The sequence below is a fragment of the Urocampus carinirostris genome, chromosome 17, assembly GCF_059441175.1.
Source record: "Urocampus carinirostris isolate Australia breed hairy pipefish chromosome 17, RoL_Ucar_1.0, whole genome shotgun sequence".
NCBI classification, from domain to species: Eukaryota; Metazoa; Chordata; class Actinopteri; order Syngnathiformes; family Syngnathidae; genus Urocampus; species Urocampus carinirostris.
The window spans coordinates 24083308-24106657 of NC_142365.1; the positions used below are offsets into that span (position 1 = coordinate 24083308).

General features: G+C 39.4%; 1 protein-coding gene across 1 annotated transcript in view; it reads right to left on the minus strand.

Annotated features, from left to right (window-relative positions):
* Positions 1 to 2051: 2051 nt before the first annotated feature.
* atp2a3 (ATPase sarcoplasmic/endoplasmic reticulum Ca2+ transporting 3) overlaps positions 2052 to 23350 on the minus strand; it is a 63651-nt gene continuing 42352 nt past the window's right edge. The window contains exons 11-21 of the mRNA XM_088321727.1: positions 22431 to 22562; positions 20746 to 20862; positions 20216 to 20434; positions 15367 to 15702; positions 14741 to 14961; positions 13934 to 14136; positions 11608 to 11693; positions 9765 to 9898; positions 9182 to 9299; positions 5668 to 5785; positions 2052 to 2391 (exon numbers count right to left, since the gene is read on the minus strand). Coding sequence (XP_088177853.1) covers positions 2348 to 2391; positions 5668 to 5785; positions 9182 to 9299; positions 9765 to 9898; positions 11608 to 11693; positions 13934 to 14136; positions 14741 to 14961; positions 15367 to 15702; positions 20216 to 20434; positions 20746 to 20862; positions 22431 to 22562 — 1728 coding nt within the window. The 3' untranslated portion in view covers positions 2052 to 2347. The remainder of the gene's footprint in view (positions 2392 to 5667; positions 5786 to 9181; positions 9300 to 9764; positions 9899 to 11607; positions 11694 to 13933; positions 14137 to 14740; positions 14962 to 15366; positions 15703 to 20215; positions 20435 to 20745; positions 20863 to 22430; positions 22563 to 23350) is intronic.

Consider the following 23350-nt stretch of genomic DNA (forward strand, 5'->3'; position numbering starts at 1 on the left):
CGGCCGGTCGCAGGGCACACAGAGACAGAAAACTCACTCGCTCATACACACCTAGGGACAATTTGGATCAGCGAATTAACCCGACATGCATGTTTTTAGAATGTGGGAGGAAACCCACGCAAGCACGGGGAGAACATGCAAACTCCACACAGGAGCTTCGATCTCATGACCTCAGAACTGTGCCGCACACGCGCTAACCACTGCGCCGCCATGCTGCCGTTAATGTGACTTTATTGATTTACTTCATTGACTTTTTTGAAAATACCTAGAAGTTGAGAAATTTAAATTATATTTTAGATAAAACGAGTTTACCGGTAGATATTTTTGCACCATCTTGCTGACACGGATATCAGGAAAAACAAGAAAAGCTTGGCTGAAAAGTGCGAAGAAAAATTGTGAGGTTTGGTTACGTTGAGTCTCCATAGTTTGCATTCTTTACTGTGCTTTTTAATTTTCATTTTTCGTTGCATTATACAATGCAGCGGCATCTAGTGGCCAAATAGTACACAATGTCCCTTTAAAGCGACCCCAGAATCCCTTTGGGCCATAGTTAAGCGCTAACACATGCAGCCAGAAGTCGACTTTCGTGAAAGAAAAACCTCATTCCGTATAAAGGGACACTGTAATATTTGACTGCTCGGCGTTTCTGTATTGTGTCATACAACCTAAAATGAGTGCTACAAAGCCGAGGAAGACTGCAAACTAAGAGGACTCATATGGTGACAAAACTGCACACCATTTTTCTTCACATATATTTGCCCAGCCTTGTGCGATTTTTCTTGCACGCAAGCATAAGGTTTTGGGTCTTCTGGTACCCTGGGCAGCCAGATGGCAGACAAACATGTCTTAGTATTTAAAAAAATGTATGTTTATGTTTTTTTCTCAATATGTTGAAATGATAGTTCATGTACTTATGTTGGGCAGCACGGCTTGTGCGGCACAGTTCATGTCTCGGGAACCTGTCGTGGGTTCAAATCCAGCTCCAGACTTCCTGTGCGGAGTTTGTATGTTCTCCCCGTGCTTGCGTGGGTTTCCTCCGGGCACTCCGGTTTCCTCCCACGTTCCAAAAACATGCATTTCAGGTGAATTGGCCGGTCTAAATTGTCCCTAGGTGTGAATGAGCGAATGAGCTGTCTGTCCCTGTGTGCCTTGCGACTGGCTGGCAACCAGTTCAGGGTGTCCCCTGCCCACTGCCCGGAGATGGCTGGGATGGGCTCCAGCCCCCCCGCGACCCTAATGAGGATAAGCGGTACGGCTAATGAGATGAGATGAGATGTACTTATGTTTATTATTCAGATCAATAGTGGGGTTTTTTTGCCATTTGGAAGTGATAGTACTTGACAGTTTCTCTTTTGAGTACATTCAAACATACCCATTTTCAAATTTATACCCACATACTTGCAAATACATTCAAACACACAAAAGGTATTTCAAATATGTTTTCCATGTTTGCCAGTCAGAAACCTTTCCTTTACATTGTCAGTTGAAAATTCTCGTACATTTTAACCACAAAGTGGTGACGCTATAGGGCTGTTTAAGGCATGGTGTGATTCGATAATTACTTTAGACAATCGAGCAGCCTACATTCATATTATTTATATTATAGAATATGTTTTCACTGAGAACCCAAATGTGTACAAGTTTACATTATCCTATAGAGTACACCAAAAAACCTTTAACAAACGCTCGGAGTGCAAAAGACCAACTGCAAAATATTTCAGTTCTTCATTTCTCAGCAACTGAAGCGAAAAGTACCAAGAATCTCATTTGTATACACCCTGAAAAAAATAAAGAATAACTGTTAAGGTTTTAGGTCATTTTTTCATCTCGACTTTTCACATGAAAATAAAGCCTTGCAGCTGGCTTAGAGTTGGACCTTTAAACAGACTGTCTTAATAAAACAAAGCATCATGAGAGGCGCGAGCGGGTGTTGATGCAATGCGATTTCTGCCCAGTGCTTTGAATGTCAAAGGAAGAAATTGATTGAAGCACGGGTAACGGTGAGAGTCACTTCAAGCTTTGCGGTGACGACCCCGAGATCGACAGTGCTCTTCTTTTTTTTTTTTTGCAAAAAAGTGATCTGCAGAAGCTTGGGTTGGTGACTGGACACAAAACACGCTCACAAGTCCAGCAAATAAACCGCTAATGTTTGCTCTGCACTGCAAGACAAATACAATAATTTTGGACGGCAAAAACGACTTTTTGCATTCACTCAGACTCCAACTTGTCCTCACGCAAGCTTCCTGACCGATTAGTGGTGGCGGTTTGTACATTGCTGAGTGGGGTTGTCGCTCACAAAGGGTGAGAAGGACGATCAGTGTGAGTGAGAGCCTTTTAGGGAGACGATTTAATTCTGCTGCCATCGCCTCCGGTACTTCCTCTCATCATCACCTGCCAGAGGTAGAAAAAAAAGTACTTTAAGTCATAGATTGAGCGGTCTGTTGTAGTTTTTTTGAAGAGGTACCGTGAATTCCGTACGACAAGCTGCTACTTTTTTCTACATTTTAAACGCAGTGGCGCACAATATAATGCAAGTTATTATTATTATTTTCTTTAGCGAGGGGGATGGTTAAGCATGATGTCAGCAGTGACCTCAGCTGTGCACTGAGCCCTACCCGCAGATGTTCTTGTAAGGGTGCCGCATCAACGCAGTCGCGCTTCCCGCCCTGTCCCAGCGACACGTCCCCGGTGGATCACCTCGGCTGACGGCTAGCTGAGAACTGGTCAGCCCATATAACCGACTGTTTAATTAAAACAAAGCCTCCCAAAGGCTGCAGGCGGGTGTTGATGTGGTGTGATTTCTGCCCAGTGCTCTGAATGCCAAAGTGAAGAAATTCAATGGAACTCTGGTAAATGGAAGAGCGACTATGACTCCTTTCAAAGGACAAATGCCTCGCCATCTAATTAACGTCATGTTTGTTAACAAACACGGAAAGTTGTTGGATTATAATTGAGTACGATACAGAAGACAAAAAAGAAAGTTCTGAATGAAAAAATGCAAAAAAAGAGTTAAATTTGGACTAATTGTAATGATGTTTATCGCTCCGAAGCAGAGTGTATTCAATCTTTCAATCTTATAGACTGCTGATCTTTCGCTCTTTGTTTTACTTATTTTAATTAGTATTTTTTTGCATGTTTTGAAGCGCATCAGTGTCTAAATTGGTTAAAAAAATGTAAATATTAGATATATATATATATTTGCGATTTATCATTTTACAAACAGAAGAATTAATTGTTTTAAGTATTATTATTTTGTTTTGCATTTTTAAAAATGTGTTGTCGTTTGACTTTAAATCTGTGTAAAAAGCTAAAATTGTTTTGTAGATCTGGGAATATTTTAATTTTTATATACTGTATATTCTCTCTCTCTCTATCATATATATATATATATATATATATATATATATATATATATATATATATATATATATATATATATTATATATTATTCCAGGGATCCTTGCAAAACATATGACATTTCTAATTACTATATCATTTGGTGCATACAGCTCAGTAGCCTAGATGGTAAGGCGCCCGCTTTGAGACTGGGAGGTCGGTGGTTCGCGCCCCGGCCGAGTCATTCCTAAGACTTAAAAAGTGGTCGGCGGCGCCCTCTGTTGGCTGCGGCTGCATCGGCTCGCTACAACGGGTCAGGTGCAATCGACATTTCGTTCTGTGTACATTGTTACACAGAATGACAATACAAGGAAATTATTATTATTATTATAATGTTTTATTATTATTGATATATATATATATATATATATATATATATATATATATATATATATATATGTATATGTAAAAAATATATATATATATTAGGAGCCGTTTGTGAGCTCTTTCAGTGAGTCGAGCCAAAAGAGCCAATTTTCTAAATAGAGTTGTTCTCTTGTGTGCGACCATTTTTTGCGTGATCTATAGAGTCAGACTGCTAAGAAACATGGCAATGGAAACAATGTCAAGCATTCACAAGCACTTGACCAAAAATTCAACAATTTTCAAGTATTTCAGGCACCCATACGAACCCTGATTTACCCCGCGCGGGCTCACGTTTCTGAGGTAATGGCGGCGGGCAAGCGTGGTCCTCACGGCCAGCGGGGTAATGTATTCCGATATAAACGTACGCTATATTTCAAGATAGCCGTGTTAATTTTTTTTTAATGTGAACAATTTCCATGACTTGGTTCCTATTTGGGATTGTTTTGACTGACAGCTTAAAATCCGGTGTACAGAAATAAAATTTAACACATTCAATGCCAAACGTAAAAAAGTTTCTTCTTCAAATTTGCACATGCGGCTTTTAATCAGGTAGTCCGGAATTTACGGTAATCTGAGGATGGTACCTTTTTTCAGAGAAGAAGAGATAAGAATTCAAGCTGCATTCAAATTCCAGAGGAAAAAGAAGGAGAGTCAGTGTAAAGGATGAAACTTATACTGGATCCAAACACTATAAGACAGGGACGGGCAAACTATGGCCTGGGGCCACATATACAGACGCTGCCCTACTTACAGACGATCGTTCGTAAGTTGAATTTGTTTGTGAATTGCTTCAGTGCTATATTTTGTAAGGTTTATAGTATGTTTAGGGCTTGTATAAGTAACCTGTATTGTTTTGTACTAAAAAAATGAACATTTCATAAAATAATATGCTCTATAAAGATAGATAAAGTTAAGTTTAACTTACTTTTGGAAGACGAGCTTCAACAGTTAGACGACTTCCACCTCCGTGGTTAAAAAGTGGCCGAAAAAAAGCATTCCAACAGTTTTCTCAACCGCATCAAGCTTTCTTATTCCACTTTTATTTCAAAAGAAACGGCTCGCCTCTTCTTTACACTTTACACCATCCATATTGAATGGATGCACAAGATATTAAACAATAAAAATGTCAAAGTTCTGAGCGTGCTGGTGATAGTATAGATATAGACAGAATAGAATGCTTACACACAAACTAGGGAGTTTTTTTTTTTTACTTCCGGGTGGATGCTGGGTGACCTCTCACACCCTAACATTCAAATAGCTATCGTTTTCTTGTCATGCTATTTTTTTTAAATAATTTATCATTCTATTACACAAGATATTTATCATATTTCATGCAATAAAAAACTATGGCATTTTGAATTATTCAATGCAAATGACCATACTTAGTTCACAAATCAGGGATACATTGTATAACTTTTGTAGAGAACATTGCAACTTAAGACAAACCTCATGTTTACCTTTTCAAATTAATGCGTCAATCGATCAATTATCAAAATAATGTATTAAAGTCCGATTTATGTTACACTTTCAATTGGTTATAATTTTTTTTTCATCGATACGTAAATACATCATTAATATATTTAGAATGCTTCAAAACCAATTGAAATGGTCTCTCATAAACAAATATCCAATAAAATATAAGATAAATTTGTTAGGCTCAGTGTATCTTTTTTCCTCTTGTATGCCGAGTCAAAAGTCTATCCGCATACACCAAAACATTTAAAAGCATCAATCAGCCATTTTTCCCCTCTTAGAGGGCCAGGCTCCTATACAAAATTTTAACCCAATGTAGCTCTTGACTCAAAGTTTGCCCAGCCCTGCCAAAAGAGGAACTTATAATGGCAGTACCCTTTCAACTGTTGCGTCTTTAAACAGAATCAAAAAGGTTTGTGTTTTCAGGTTTACCTTCAAGAAAGTTTCTGGAAATGTATTTTAAGGCCTCGTCCAGCAGGATGACAGGGATCGAGATTTTCAGGACCACGGTCCACTGAGAGCAACGCAAAGGCGTCACCTGGAAGATCAGCTGAACGATATAAGCAACACAAGGATTACAATCTCATCTGAAAACCACATAGGCCGATAATCACACAAGCGTGGTAAAATTCAAGCACTTTTTAAGGACATTTGAAGCCAGTTTTCCAATTTCTACAGTGCAATTAAAATAAATAAATCACATATTTTGCAAAGGCACAATTATATCTGCGGTTTAAATATGCTGTTTTTAATCTTGCGTGTGTATATATCTAGGCATATGACTTTCAGATCTTGAGTAAATCGCAAATAGATTTTTTTTTTTAGACAAATCTCTCCACATACAGGTGTTGGGTAAAATGACGGTAATGCGTAGTTTATATTTTCAGTTGCAGGAAGTACTTCCTATTATAATTTACCACTGGAAAATGCTACCTTAATTTTAATTATACACAGTTTTATTTTTGTGCCCTGGTTAGGTGTAGAATCAAACTGTTGTCTTGGGCACGACCCCCAAGACGCTTCATTGGACAATGCCGTACAGACTAATGCCAGCTGCAGTAAATCACAAGGGAAGATGATATGCAAAGGCAAAGCGAAGCTACCACAGAGCAGTGTCATTTTTAGGCAGATTTATTGAGAAACATGGCAACAATTTTAAGCATTTAGATGCCTAAATTCAAGCTTATGCAAGGATTTCAAGCACCCGTACAAATCCTGTGTATTTGTAAGGATTGCATTTTTTGCAGTGATGATAAGTTTATTCAGATATGTCAATCAAAACAGAAAAAATATCCATATGATGGTCTGTCTTGTTCACTTTTCTTATCAGATTTAATTGAATCAATCACAATACAAAAAATCAAAGCGAATTGAATTGTTTATACTGCTTGCTTCTGTTTTTAGTATTGGACACCTGCAAAGGAGATTGCATATGATGCCAGTTTGTTATTTGGACTATTATACCTCATTTTTCAATGTGTTGACTCTCATGCACTGTTTACTCCATTGTTGCTATTTACCAATCATGTTGCTGTTCTTTGATTCCCACACGCTTTTTGGATAAGCGGATCTGCTTTTTGTAACCTAGAAGATTATCTACAAAGACATTTTTTGCATCTTAAGGATCTAATGTTCACGTTGCAAATTGAAAATTCATTGATATATTATCTCCTTATTTTGAGTGCCTACTAAGCTATAAATGTATCACTTTTCTGTTTTACAAATAAAATAAGCCTTGAATTATTTTGCAAATATATCTTAAACAAGCTTACTTGTTTCAAGTGAGTTACCAAACTACTCAAACCATCTACCGTCTGTAGCAACCTAGCTACAGCACTTACCAAGCTAGCTTCCTAGTTATGTACTGTATGTAGATGAATATAGATATAGGTCGATTTGAAATCTGAATGTTTCATATAACTATTTTTCAGGATGATACCCAAATTTTGAAGACAATTCCCTTCCCTTTGCAAAATAAGATAATGTTTGAAGAATTCGCTTTAAAACAAACATTTATTTAAGATTTAAACGTTTCATTTTTAATAGCATTTTATTATCCTATTAATCTAGGTTCCTGTTTGATAAATGGCCACCAGAAATCAGCTGGTAATGGTACCATAGCAAGTACAATATCAGCAAGATACCATCAAGGGTTCGTACATGTTTTTCGTGGCTGCAATTTGAATTGAATTCAAGCACTTTTTGATTTATGACTTTCAAAGACAATTTTTCAATTTCTCCAGTACCATTAAAACAAGAAATCCAGTGTGAATCAATCCATAGCCCTGTTGTTTGGGGTCACTGAGTCTGCTTGTGCAGAGTGATAATGGCGTTTAGCGTGTATGTCTAGGCGGTATGGGGAAGGATTTGTCTCAAAAATATTTACACATGTTTTTTAGATGCACAAATGTATCCACCATCTATTTTCTGTGCCAATTATACTCAGTAGGGTCGCGGAGTGTCCGAAGGAAACCCACGCAGGCACAGGGAGATTATTTAAACCCTGCATGGGGAGGCTGCTGTAGCTGAAATTGAACCCTAGACCTCTGCACTGTGGGGCTGCGCGCTAACCACCCATCCGCCGTGCTGCATCCATCCACTTTACATTACGCTGTGCGTGCATTTGTTTCACGTGTCAGCCATTGTTTGTATTTTTCGTTTTTTAGCCATTTTAAGTAAAACGGCAGCCTCTCTGCATTTTGTACCTCTTGGATGCGATGATGCTTCATATGACTATGCCATACAAACAAATGCCAGCTGATGTTAATCATTAAGTAGGAAGAAATACAATGGCAAAGCTCAGCTACCAGAGCAGGCGTGTCTACGTCACTTTACACAGACTTGTTTTATTTTTCCTAATTTAATGTGTAGTCAATTGAGTCAGACTGTTGAGAAACATGGCAACAATTTTAAGAATGTACGCCAAAATTCCACCACTTGTCAAAACTTGAAAACACAAGATTAAAAGTCAAGCACTTTCAAGCACGCGTACAAACCATGACTATTAGATTGTATCAGTACTCGTTAAACCCTTAAAGGAACACTGTGTGCTATTTGGCAAAACGAGTGCTAATAAGCACAAAGAAAATTACAAACTATGGAAACTCAAATTGACCAAACTGCAATATTTTCTCTCATTTTTGCTGCTCAGCCTTTCAACATGTTTTCGTTTTGGGGGGGTATCCTTCGAAGCATGATGTTGGACAGTCATGTCAGCTCCCTCTAGGTGAGCCTAATGTTAAGTAAAATAAATAAAACATTCTCGAATTATGAGTATTTAAGAAAGAAAATGCGTGTTTATACGAAAGAGCTTGTGTTTTCAAATGAATGTTTTGTTTTAATAAACAATGTTGTTTTTACCACTCGCAGAACAAAATAATACACAATGTGTCACGGTTGCCATGGTGCCCAATTGGCCCCACCTGTGTGGCGCCAGCAGTTGTTCGTTGACAGATTGGCTTTCCGTCTATTTAAGCTTAGTGCTCTCACTCTTTGTCAGTCCGTCAACGAACCTCTGCCCTGCAAGACGTGGGTTTTGACTCGGTCCTGTTTCCTGTTGGTATTTACCGGCCGGTATTGTCCCCGTTTATTTATCCTGTTTAATATCAGTTACCAGTTTCGTTCTCGTCTAGTTTGTCCTATTTAATTTCGATATCCTGTTTTGATATCAATCCTGTCTGTCCCGTCCTGTTCGGTTTTGACCCCATCTGTCCGATATCCGCTTGGGCAATTGGTATCGATCTCGTTGGCCTCTGGCCTCCAGTCATTCCACGGCAGACTGCTGCCTAACGTGCATGACTCCCCATTTCCCGTAAAATAAATGGCTTGTGTGAGAAACGTTACGCATTTGGGTCCTGATCCTGTTCCGGTTCATGACACAATGTGCCTTTAAAAACAGATCACTGGTGCGACATTGAAACGACAACAGCAAAAAGTAAATACTCACTGGCATAGGCTCGACGTAAAGGATTAAGAAGTGTAAGGAGAGCGAAAGGACAATGGCTCCCAGTAACCAAATATTGACCCAGGGAGGCATCCTAAGGAGGGACTGGTTCTCAGACAAACTGTTGGGGGGCACAGATTGCATAAAACAAGTTAGAGAAAAAAATATATGTTGTATATGTAAATATATGTTGTTTTTGCAGTTAAATACAGCCGTTCATATATCTTATGTTATTGAATTTACAAATTAGTTCCTGTGATTAGCTGGCAATCAGTCTAGGTTGGCCCTGCCAGTTATAGGTAATAACAAATTTATGTTCTATTACATTGCAACTAAGAAGTAGCGTTTCAGTATTCAGTAAAATTTTCAGTGATTTCTGTACCAAAAGCTGAAAAATATTTCTGAATTATTTTTAAAGGGAGTGTTGTTCCGGAATGCAAATCATGTGAATGTTCCTTAAGCTGATGCGTCGTGTAACCAAAAACAAAGGCAAGGATTCAACTACAGGCCCGCGACTACAGTGGACAGATACTGCCATATGTATCGGTGTTGACATTTAGATGTGATATTGAAGATGACGTCTGACCTGTTGAGTGCGTTGAGCATTTCAATGGTGACTAGCACAGACAGCGCCATGGTGGTAGGGTAGCGCGATTCAAACACCTCGCAATCGATTCCCTGGAAAAGCGGGTTTTCCTCCGTGCATTGCATGAAGTGTCTCTGTGGAGCAAAGAAATGTATAGGCTCAACATACAGTGAAGAAAATAAGTATTTGAACACCCTGCTATTTTGCCATTTCTCCCACTTAGAAATCATCGAGGGTTCTGAAATTTTGATCAGAGGTGCATGTCCACTGCGAGAGAGATAAACTAAAAAGAAAAATCCAAAAATCACAATGAATGATGTTTTAACAATTTATTTGTGTGATACAGCTGCAAATACGTATTTGAACACCTGTGCATCATTTAGAAATATGACCCTGAAAGACCTGTTAGTCCGCCCATTAGAAGTCCACCCGTACTCCATTTATCGTCCTGAATAAGATGCACCTTTTTGAGGTCATTAGCTGCATTAAGACACTTGTCTCCCTTATACGATCAGTAAGACTAACTTGTAACATGGCAAAGACCAAAGAGCTGTCCTACAACACCAGAGACAAAATCGTACACCTCCACAAAGCTGTAAACGGCTACGGAAAAATTGCCAAGCAGCTTGGTGAAAAAAGGTCTACTGTTGGAGCAATCATTAGAAAATGGAAGAAGCTAAGCATGACGGTAAATCTCAATTGGAGTGGAGCCCCATGCCAAATATCACCTTGTGGGGTCTCAATGATTCTAAGAAAGGTGAGGAATCAGCCCGGAACAACGCGACAGGAGTTGGCCAATGACCTGAAAAGAGCTGGGACCACGGTTACCAAGGTTACTGTAAGTAATAAACTAAGACGTCATGATTTGAAATTATGCATGGCACGAAAGATTACCCTGCTTAAACCATGTCAAGGCCAGTCTTAAGTTTGCAAATAACCATTTGGATGATACAGAGGAGTCGTGGGAGAATTTTTTGTAGTCAGGTGAAACCAAAACCGAACTTTTTTTGTCATAATTCCACCAAGCGTGTTTGGAGGAAGAAGAATGAAGAGGACAATCCGAAGAACACCATCCCTACTGTAAAGAATGGGGTGAGGGGTTCTGCACATGGGACAGGACGAGTTCACTGCATTAAGGAGAGGATGACTGTGGCTGTGTATTGTGAGATTTTGGGGAACAACCTCCTTCCCTCAGTCAGAGCATTGAAGATGGGTCGTGGCTGGGTCTTCCAACACCACAACGACCCGAAGCACACAGCCAGAAAAACAAAGGAGTGGCTCCGTAAGAAGCATATAAAGGTTCTAGCACGGCCCAGCCAGTCACCAGACTTGAGCTCAATCGAAAATCTTTGGAGGGAGCTTAAACTCAGTGTTTCTCAGCGACAGCCCAGAAACCTGACTGATCTAAAGAAAATCTGTGTTGAGCAGTGGGCCTAAATCCCTCATGCAGTGTGTGCAAACCGGGTGAAAGACTACAGGAAACGTTTGACCTCTGTAATAGCAAACAAAGGGTACTGTACCAAAAATTACGATTCATTTTCTCAAGTGTTCAAATACTTATATATATATCACACAAATAAATTGTTAAAAAAAATCATGCATTTGTGATTTCTGGATTTTTCTTTTTAGTTTATCCCTCTCACAGTAGACATGCACCTACGATGAACATTTTAGATACCTTCATGATTTCTAAGTGGGAGAAATAGCAAAATAGCAGGGTGTTCAAGTAGTTAATTTCTTCACTGTATATCGGCCGAGGCTAATAGTAAATAATCATTAGCACGTTGAGGGCCATTGACAGCTTTTACAGTTGGCCACCAAAAGGATATAAATTACAGCTCACCAGTTGATAAAATGACACTTGTGGCCCTTCTTCATCAAACAGGTACCACCACGTGGCTGCACTCACAGTTCCAAGACCCACATAACCTAAGAAAAAAAAGAAGTAATTTGCAGAGAAATTTGTGTGTATAATTTGACCACTGGATGTCGCTGTATTGTGTCGTGTAACAAAAAACAAGTGCTAAATAGCACAAGGAAGAATACATTCTATGGAAACTGGAAAGTGACCAACCCCCGACATTTTTCTTTTGATTTATTTAATTTATTTAATCAGAATCTACAAACACAATGGTAATCAGAATCCAGTGTTTAGACCACTTGTGTCAAACTCATGGCTAAATGTGATTTGCCACACTACTTCATGTGGCCCGCGAGACAATGCTGAGAGAAGCTCAAGAGAACAATGACTTGCAGTTTTAAATATGTCTATTGGGTGTCACCAAAACCAGGCGCCACTCGCAAAACACACACTATATATTTGTTGACTACAAATGATTAACCAAAGAATATTGAGAACACTTTTTTTTTACTTAAATAAAAGTCCCGGGTGCGGTTTTGAAAAACAAAAGAACACTTTTTAAAATGAGCACCTTTAGCTGCTTTCTATAATATATATGAAATCTAACAATTTCCCATACTCGGGTCAACATTTTCATTTTTAAAAAAAGCAGAAGGACGTTGAAATCCATCCATTATCTGCACCGCTTATCCTCAGTAGGGTCGCGGGGGTGATGGAGCTCATCCCAGCTAACTTCAGGCAGTGGGCAGGGGCCACCCTGAATCGGAAACTTTCATGCACTTGCTCATTCACACCTGGGGACAATTTGGAGCAGCCAATTAACCTGACATGCATGCTTTTCGATGTGGGAGGAAACCGGAATGCCCGGAGGAAACCCACGCGGACATGGGGAGAACATGCAAACTCCATACGGGAAGGGTGCGTGAACCTCTGCACCGTGGGGCTGCGAGTTAACCAACCCAGCCGCCGTGCCGCCCTGACGGTTAAATCAATAAATCCATAATATAAATAGGTGTTTATATATTTTTTTCACTTTCCAGATTGCATGAGTTTCCCCAAAGAAAATTAAAATGTTGTAAAAATGTATTTAATTTTTTGTTTTTTTTTTGTTTTTTTTTTAACAAAGCTGTTAATAAACACTACAAGAGATAAAATCTTGGTGAAGGAAAAATATATTAAGGGAAAAGAAACCCTCAATGGTCGTTTTATAATCAAATCTTACATCTAAATCCTAATTCATCTGCGAGCCTCCCAAAAGAACCCAAGCTTTCCAGCCAAGCCACACTTTTTGTGTCATTAATCACAAGTCCAGCCCCGTGAGAATGTCTTTTTCTACCATTCGGCCCTCAACCAAAGGTTGGTTTAGACCAGGGGTCGGGAACCTATGGCTCGCAAGCCATATATGGCTCTTTCTATGAATATCTATGGCTCAGAGACAAATTTGATTGCATGCAAAATTTCTCCATCCTATTCGAAACTTGAGTTGTTCGTCCTATTCAGGTACACGCAAAGCCAATCCGGAGCTAAGTATAACGGCGTTACTTCGCAGTATATATAGGGCACGTTTTTCACTACAATTTACAGTCAAGGTGTCACACAAAAAAGGGGGGAAAAAAACTCGTTTTGGCTGTACAACGCTAAAGAATCCTTTATATAAAAGTTCACTATATAATCTGTGTTCAGTGTTCAGATACCTTATGATGAATCCACAGAACACACTGTAAATACGCCAAAACACCGGAAGAGAACTTAGTCTTTTGATTGGGTGAGTGGGAGGGATGGGTGGAGCCATGCAAAAAGCGCAAGCACTCCCTCCCATCTCTCGCCCTACGCCATCTGCGCCCAAAGTGAGCTCATCAGGCTCCCTATTTGCAGAATGTTGTGACGTTTTTACACAATAACAACTTGCATCTGGTTTTGAAACCAATATTTATGAAAAAAAGGGTCAAAAGGAGTTTAACCGATCTTGAGTAATTGCAAGAAAGAGACAATTTTAAAGTGGTATGTTTGTTGATTTTGGGACAGGGGCTCTGGCATTATTCTCTTTTCATAATTTTTATCAAATCATCAAAAATAAATGTGCTGAAGACTAAGCTTTTGTCTGGGGTGCGGGTTTAGCAATTTTCTAAATTTGTCTCATAATATATGGTGTGGCTCTTTCCCAAAATAAAATTAATTTTTTTTGCTTTTATGGCTCTTTGAGTCAAAAAGGTTCCCGACCCCTGGTTTAGACTATTGATGGCCCATAAGAAATATATTGTTAAAAAGTCACTTGGGTGGACTCACTTCAAAGACAATTAAAAAGTACCTCCAATAGCCAGGTAGCGAAAGAACAGCCATCCTGAGATAAGCGGTTCTTTGGGATTCCGAGGAGGTTTGTCCATGATGTCCAGATCAGGGGGGTTAAAGCCCAGCGCAGTGGCAGGAAGACCGTCCGTTACCAGATTGACCCACAACAACTGGACTGGTATGAGAGCTTCGGGCAGACCCAGGATGGCTGTCAGGAAGATGCTGCAGGGAAACCCAAGAAAAGTTGTAGACAAAAATCAATCGTAGAAATAGTCAAAATAAGTCCCATTGTCGACTGTTGTTGCCAGACAAGTTTTTCTAACTGAGAGGCATCGCTACATGAATACAATCTCTGCTGAGAGTCACTCTTGCGCATAGGAGTCTCTGTCTTGAGATGTAAAATGGACATACTGTAATGATGGCGTCAACATCAAGTCCACATAACAAGATTGAAGTTTGGGAGCATTTTAGCCTGGATATGGCAGATGAAAAGACTACTTGCAAAGTTTGTAAAGAAGACCTTCCATATCTTGGCGATAGATCGGTGACGCATGAACATTTGAAGAGCACTAATCTTGACTTGACCAGAATTGGAACACTGCTAATGAGGTTTTGATGAATTGAATTTTATCTTCGAGCCATATGTACTCGTGAAAAGAGCCATAGGTCCCAAAGCCCTGCTATATAGCTCCAAAAATAAATGTGAGTCAAAATGGCAAAAAAATTGGCTGCCACCATCTCTTTCCATTCGAGAACAATGTCTGGCATTGAACTTATAAAAATAGTCGTCAGTTGCAGCGCTAGCATCAGGGTGTGTCTTCCTCACCATACGACTTCGCCCACATTGGAGGAGATGAGGTATCTGATGAACTGCTTCATGTTGTTGTAGATTGCCCTGCCCTCCTCCACGGCGGACACGATGGTGGAGAAATTATCGTCGGAGAGCACCATCTCTGAGGCCGATTTGGCCACTGCCGTACCCGAGCCCATGGCGATGCCGATCTCTGCTTTTTTAAGGGCGGGGGCGTCGTTCACGCCGTCTCCGGTCTGCAATATGGAATCATGTTTTGCATTTTTTTTTTGTTATAGATTTTTTTTTTAGAAATACAGGGTGTTTCAAAATGTTTGACCATATTTCGTGGGCCAACATTTTTAACAACTTTTATATGAATGACCTCAAAGTTTCACCGCCTGTGTAGAAACGTTTCAAGTTTTTGTGTGTGATACTTGCAGTTTCTATCTTTATAGGTTAAGAAATGCCGTGCACTTCAAAAGGGGCATTTAGCCTGTTAGAGTATCTTGGAGCCCTCTTTGTTCATAGTGTCAGAATGTATAATGATGTCAGAATCATTCTTATCTTATGTATGAGAAGCAACACTTGGTCTCCTCTCTATCACTTTGTCAATAATTGGAAAGTGAATTCTACCTTGTCAATAACTTGAATTTCCTTACCATAGCAGTGATCTCCTCAAAGGACTGCAGATAGCCAACAATCTTAGACTTGTGAGCTGGCTCCACCCGAGCAAAACATCTCGCGTGTTTGACGGCCTCCTTCTGAGCCTCCGGGGCCAGATCGTCGAACTCTCGGCCGGTGTAGGCCTTCCCCGCCACGTCCTCCTCTTCTCCGAAGATGCCGATGCGCCTGCAGATGGCCACGGCCGTGCCCTTGTTGTCGCCCGTGATCATGATCACGCGGATGCCCGCCTCGTTGCAGAGTGTCACCGAATCGGTGACTTCGCTCCTCGGCGGGTCCAGCATGCCTACGCAGCCCACGAACGTGAGGTTCAGCTACATGGGGACAAGGAGAACTTTTGAGCAGGTTATACAATTTTGCAAGTAAACATTTTCACAATCCATTAAAAAGTAAGAGAAAATTAGTTCCAGAACATCATAAGTGGTTTAAGGTCATCGGGCTTTCTACAGAGTTCGTACACCTTTTTCCATGGCCAAATCTAAGCACTTTTCAAGCACTTATGAGGCCTTTTAAGGCCAATTTTACATTTATTTCCAGTACCATTAAAAGAGGACATTTGTTGTGAATAAATCCATAGTCCTGTTGTTTGTGGTGACTGAGTGCTGCCTGTTGGAGAAAGCACCAGGGAATTTTATAATCCTTTACCAAATATTAAACCGGCAGCTGAATGGGGCACTAATGAACTAATGAAACCAACTAATGAAACGGTGCCTTGTTTGATTAGTGTTTGCTGCTGTCTGTTTGGTTCATGTTGTATCTAATTTTCTTGATATTTTTATAACGGACAGCACTCGTGCCATATTTCTCCTTGCAAATAACACAATGTGAAATCAATTCACACACTTTCAAACACTCACTTATTTCAATTTTTTTTTTTTATTGTTCCATATTAACAGAAGGTAGATCAACTTAACTGAACATCACGGTAAAACCAAAGGCCACATTGTTCAGTACACTAATGTGCATCATTCAGTTCCTTCATCTCAAAAGCCTCAAGATTTTTCTTATGCTGGTCTTCTGAGTTTGCTTGATTTTGAAAGGACATACGGTTTGCTTTTAGGTTCAGCTTTTTCTTCATTGCTGTCAGCAGATTTTATGAGCAGAGCCTTAGCATTGGCATTTTGGTGTGATTTACCTTTTCTGATGCACCTTTCCGATAGAAGGCAATGATGCTTCACGCGACAACGCCATACAAAGCAATGCAATAGCAGTGGCGTTAATTTGTAGCCGATTTTATGATTTTTTTTTCCCCCTTAATGCGCGGTCTGTCAAACATCATATGGCAATAATTTCAAGCATTTTCAAGCCCTTCACACAAAATTTAAGCATTTTCTTGACCATGAAAACAACAATAATATTCAAGCATTTTGAAGGATTCCAAAAGACCGTACAAACCCCGTTTCTATCATGTAAATTCTGTAATTTCCAGACTTTAAGCAGTTTTTGGAGTATTGCCTTACAAAGGAACGCGTCACTCCCCAAAATTGTAACGCCAAGAATAGCCTTAATTTAATTACCTATTAAATGAAGTAACTAGTAAATGTAACAAATTATTTTTTCAGTTACAAACCCAACACTGTTCACAATGCATTACAAGTAAAAGGGAACGAGTTCCAGAACATTATAAGTGGTTTGATGCCAATACTATTTATATAAAGTAAATACCATAATTTCCGAACTATAAGGGTCAACTTTTGTCACATTTTAACCATGCGGCTTATGCAGAGTTGCGGCTAATGTGTGCAGTGGCCGTCAGTAACGTTCATTCAGTAAATGTAAGGGTGAGACAGGTTTTGTTGAGGAAGACACAAGTCAGAACCGCCAATACACACTCAAGAAGAAATGTAACATATGGTAATGTACTTTCCCCATGAATAAAATTAGCATAGACTGACCCCCATCATGGAAAATGCATTTGCATTTCTTGCTGTTACTTGTGTTGCTGCGTTTCGCTGTGTTTTACCAGTGTGTTTTTTTTAGCCAGCCTTGTTAGCTCTGAGTTACTGGTATTGTAACTAGGTTTTTGCTATTGTGTTTTGATGTGTCTTGGTGCCTTTTCCACTTGTATGTTTGAAAACTCTTTCTGTGTACGGTCTTTTTTCGTAAACATCTCGTTTTTCAACGTGAGCGCTTGCGGCTTCAAGTTACCGTATTTTTCGGACTAGATGTCGCTTCTTTTTTCAATCGTTTGCCCGAGGGTGCGACTTATACTCCGGCGAGCCTTGAATGTGAAATTATTAGTACATTATTATATCATTGAATTTAACTTTTTTATTACCGGTACTATATATCACTTCACCTATTATTTTCACACTAAACCACAAGAGGTCGCTTTAGGCCTGTGTTGATCATTTCAACCCTGACCGTGATGTTGAAGCAGGAGGAGGAAGCAGACACATCGTCTTACCTCCGGAGTGGTTTACCGGTATAAGTGACACGGTGGATGAAGATTTAATTGGATTCAGCGATTTCGAGTGATTATGATAGTTTGGTAAGCATGGTCTTTATGCTAGAGTTATCTGAATAACTCCTAATATGTTATCTCATTATCGACGAGGACGTAAGGGAAGCACGTCCATGTAATTAGTATATTGTCTACTCTATTCTATCCATCCATCCATTTTCTGCGCTACTTTTCCTCACATGGGTCATGGGCATTCCATCCCAGCAATTTTCAGGCATAGGGTAAGACACCCTGAACTGGTTGCCAGCCAGTCACATGGCACACCGAGACAGACCACTCACTCGCTCATTCACACCTAGGGACAATTTGGACCGGCTGATTAACCTGACATGCATGTTTTTGAAATGCGGGAGGAAACCGGAGTGCCCGGAAGGAACCCATGCAGGCACGTGGAGAACATGCAAACTCCGCACGGGAGACAGCAGTAGCCGGAATGAACCCCTTACCTCTGCACCGTAGGGCTGCGCACTAACCACCTATCCGCCGAGTCTCTCTTCAATTTGAATTGCAGTTCACAATGACATGCATGTTTTCTGGTGTTAGATTTTGTCTAGTAATGTTCCCTAAAATATGTGATTTATACTCCAAATGCGACGTATAGATGTCTTTTCCTTCATAATTATACATCCTTTGGCTGATACGACTTATACTACGGAAAGACTTTTAGCCTGACAAATAGGATAGGTGTAAGTTATGTAATGTACAAAGTCTTTTTTCCTTTAGGATATGTATTCAGTGCAGCTTTAGGTCCAGAAATTAAAGTATTTATATACCGTATTTTCCGCACTATATGGCGCACCATGTTATAAGGCGCACCTTCAATGAATGATATATTTTAAAACTTATGCCATACATAAGACGCACCCCATTATAAGGCGCTATAAGTGCATGCTGGTTTAAGATCAGGTAATTGTGCAATTTTGTAATTGTAATCCTGTGCAGTCCTTCGAGACATTTTTGGGATTAAGGGCTATTTACGGTAAATAAATGTGACGACTTGACTACAGTAGAGAATGTAGTTACTTTATGCAACCTCTAGATGTTGCCACGCTCAAGGGAATGTCACCAAAATATTCAAAAAGGTCAAACTTTATTAACAAACAAGCTTTCCACAACTCCATTCACTCCCAAAATAAATAAACAGCCGTTTTATTATTTTCTCTGAGGTAAAGCATTTTCGTGACACATCTTTGAACAACATCGACATATCATTTTATTTTTTGTCCATTTAGTCAACACGGAAAGAAAAAAACGTCTGATACTGTTATTTTAAATGAAACGTTAGTGCAATCGCAATAAAGTGACACTCGTAATGTGCAAAAACAACGAGTGCAAAGCAATAACATAATAACTGTAAAATGTAAAACGTAAACACACAAAAGAAAAACAAAGATCACTCTATAAGCTCCTCATCGACGAATCCCTCGAATTCTTCTTCTGCTGTGTTCGAATTGACCATATCTCAGTGAATGGGCCATCCAACACGTCCGGTGTTTTTGTGCCAGCGCTGTTGCCTTCATACGTATAGTTATCGTACTGACACTTCTGCTTGCCGCTCTTTGTTGAACAACCCACTGTTCAAGTGTCTCCTCTAACTCTGGCCATCTTGCTTTATTGCCACGGAAACTTTGTTGAGTTTTCCTTACTTGGCGGAGCTTATCTTCATCCTTTCTCCACTTCCGTACCATCGATTCATTTAAGTTTAACTCTCTCGCTGCCGCTCTATTGCCGTGTTGTGCTGCGTGACTGATCGCTTTGAGTTTAAACTCGGCGTTGTACGCGTGTCTCTTAACAGGAGCCATTTTCTTATACAAATGCACGTATGAAAGAGAATCTCGCTCTCTCTCTCTCTCTCTCGCTCTCTCTCTCTCTCAAACGTGACATTCTGAATAATTCTGCGTTTGTTTAAGGTAAATTGTGCTTTACATCTTCACCAGTCATAACCCTGGATTCAGACAAATACTGTATTTGTTGAATATGAATTAAGCAGTTTAATGGGGTAGCCATTTTGCCACTTAGTAAACAAATACAACACGAGCCCCGGCAACTACCAATCGTTTAATATTTCCCAGTATGCACAGCGCGAAAAATGGAGTCGGCGGCTGTTTCTCGTAGTTGCGAGACCTTGCGAATTTAATATTGAGCCATATATAAGGCGCACTGTGTTATAAGGCGCATGGTCAGCTTTTGAAAAAAAACAAGACTTTTAGGTGCGCCTTATAGTGCGGAAAATACGGTAAATGAATAAATATAGTATAGGAAAAAACTATGCTTCTATGTATTATTGATGAACATCTTACATGTAAAAAAATACAAAATATTGTGATGTCGGTTGCATTCACCTAAATGTTATGACAATTTACCTCATAGTCCACAAACTTGCTTGAACTCTCCAGGTCCATCTCCTCTTTGCGAGGCGGACTGTCCCGGGTGGCCAGAGCAAGGCAGCGGAGAGTGTCCCTTCCCGTCCCCCATTCGCGGACCTTGGACATGAGCTGCTCGCGCAAAGCTGTTGTCAACGCCACTTTTGAGGTCCCCAAGCGCAGGTACTGGCAGCGTTCGATCACGCTCTCCGGCGCACCCTGTTAGAGGTGGGGGGTCATTTTGTGAGGCAGGCATCTCAAACATACAGGCCTGCCATAAATCTTTGAGTATGTCAAAAAAAGAATGGATTCTCTAGATCATCTATATAAAAAGTTATGATTTTGAAATGAAAAACCAAACGCTACCTCTGGTGGCTTAGATTACAGTATAGGATTGACTCTTAATCTAGTAATTTGATCCGATGTACTCTACTAATTTTAATGCCCATACACTGATAAAACATTTGTTTTGTATTTTTGTTTCATTAAGCAGGTAGCATGACTGACTCCGCTTATAGAATCAGATGTACCTTGACAAACAACTTGCTCTGAGAGCCTGGCTTGACTGGCGTGCAGTAAACGGACATGGACTTGCGGTCACGAGAGAACTCCAGCGTGAACTCCTTCTTCATCAGCTGCCTGATCACCTGGGACCAAACAGACAGGAAACAAATAGAGCAGTTAAAATAATAAGACCGTTAATATGATGTAGTATATGCAATGCAAGCGTATATGTGAGTTTATACGGTAACTAATTTTCTGCTCTCAGTTGGAATGGAAATTCACAAGAAACAACACATGATTTGACACATTTAATGTGAAAAGGGGATAGTGTAATTGAAATATGTGCAGCTCTTTTAGACATTATATAACAATCCCTTGCGTTATCCCAGTCTACTAATCGCGGTTTCGCTACCTGGCGGATTTGCATCGAACACTGTGTTCTTAGCTAAACAGTAGCGCTGCATTTTTTCTGCCTGTGTCTGCCTGCGCTTCAATAACGTTGCAGTCTGAGTTGTACGGATACGTATAACAGCTTGATGAACCTGTCTTATGTATGCAGAAATCAACTTCAAGTTTGTCTAAAACTCAACATGTCAATAAAACATTCTGTACTGACAAAAGCCCCAAAAGGCAGAGGAAGATGCTGTCTATCGCCAACAAAGTTGAATTTGCTCTGGAGTCACATGCGGCCCTTTGGCACAACCCTAGTGTTTGCCTGGTGAGTTCTCCCAAAATGTTTGATAATAGAAAACGGTATACATTAATGTTTTCGAATACGTATAGATAAATAAAGTGTGTGTTTCCTTCCTATAAGACATATATAAGGCTTTTAATTTTTTGCTGCTCCAGACGTATGTTTTAGGGATTTTGGGGGTCCAAAATGACTCTTTCAACATTTTGGGTTACTGACCGTAAAGTAAAATGCAGTTCTCCATAATGTCCACATGACACAAAGTATCATGTAAAGTAAAGTTGATCAAGTCCTTAATACAGTTGATCAAGTCCTTAATACAGTTGTACAACAAAGCACCAAAATTATTTTTAAAATTACAATTTGACAGTAAAGAGTTTTTGAGTTAAATATTTTTCAATAAAGTACGGTACTTTTATTTGTTAAACAAATACTTGAGCCTGTAAAATGGGGTTGTTCTTTGGTTTTAATGTATAACAGAGTAATAGAGTATTTAATGAATAAATGTTTTAACTCAGCGGGTTTTGACTATCGCAGAACCTTTTTACAACGCAACCCCTGCAAAAAAACATGGATTACTGCATTCAAAAATGAATGTTAACCTTATATATGATTCTACAAATGTTTATGTTATGACGTTGTTAAATTTGTGCTTGATCCAAAATCCAAATCCCAAACAATGCAAGTTTCACCAGTGTAATCATTGTGCACTGGTTTTACCACTAGATGCCATCCTAGCTCTAAACCAGCAGTACTTATGGGTTCAAAAATGTGCATTTATTTTACATAACATGAGGCTAACCTAGAGCAAGATGACATGCAGTAATTGTTCGCCATCTTGCTGCTACGGGTACTGCTAAAAAAACAAAAACCTCCAAAAAGGCTAAAAAAAAAACCTGAATATTAGTAGTTTATATTATTTGTAGGACTTGTTTCCAATTGCACAACACGATACAGCGACATCTAATGGTCAAATAATACACACTGTCCCTTTAATTAAATTCAAGTGGGGAAGCTCACCGAGTTGCAGGCCCCAGCACGCTCCACCTTACTGAGTCCAGAAAGGTTAGTTTTGAAAACGTTCATCTTCTCCACCAGGGTGGTAAGCGCAGTCTCTGTGGCTTCCCCTACTTTTTCATACACGCCCTTGGCCTGAAACAATATGGGAAAAAAGACTTCTGTAACTAAGGTGGCTAAAGAGTACTCTGCAGAGCTGCCAAGTACTGAAAGTTGTATTTCAAAATGGATCGAGAAAATGTTCCGATTTAGAAATACAGAATATTAGAAATAAACATTTTCAGGTTTAAAGTGGATTTTTGACAACATTATCACTTAACGTAGTGATCATGATAACATTTCTTTAGAAAGGTAATATGAAAATAACGGTTTAGTTTTTTGTAAAAATCAACGGATTTGTAAAAAATATAAATATATATTTACACTTGAGGGCAATTCACTAAACACGGGTGGTAATGGAGCAAATTGACCGCTGATAGCAAAGAAATGCTGTTCACTTGTTTTTATGTGATTAATATTAAGCATTATATCAAAATGGAAAGGTAACTAATGTTCCACTTACAGTGCTTGCCAGAACAGTGTCAGGTTTGTAAACCAATTATTTAAAAAAAAAAAAAAGAATGTTAAAAGTCAAATGGGACTTCATTTTGTTTCATGTGTTTAAAAATGAAAAATGGCGCCATATTTAAAATATTGCAATTGATTTATTTATGGGAACCGATCCATTATAAATTTGATGAAACTAATTGGTTTTGAAAGTAAAACGTTTAATGTTTAGTGAATAAAATCCAGATAGTGATGGACAACTGAAGCTTCAATAAGTCCTCGTGATAAAGATTAATTCCTCTAGCTGGTACTCTTTTTTTTCAAAAAAATGCACTGGAAATGGACTAACCTTTGTACCAAAAGCACTCACTACTTAA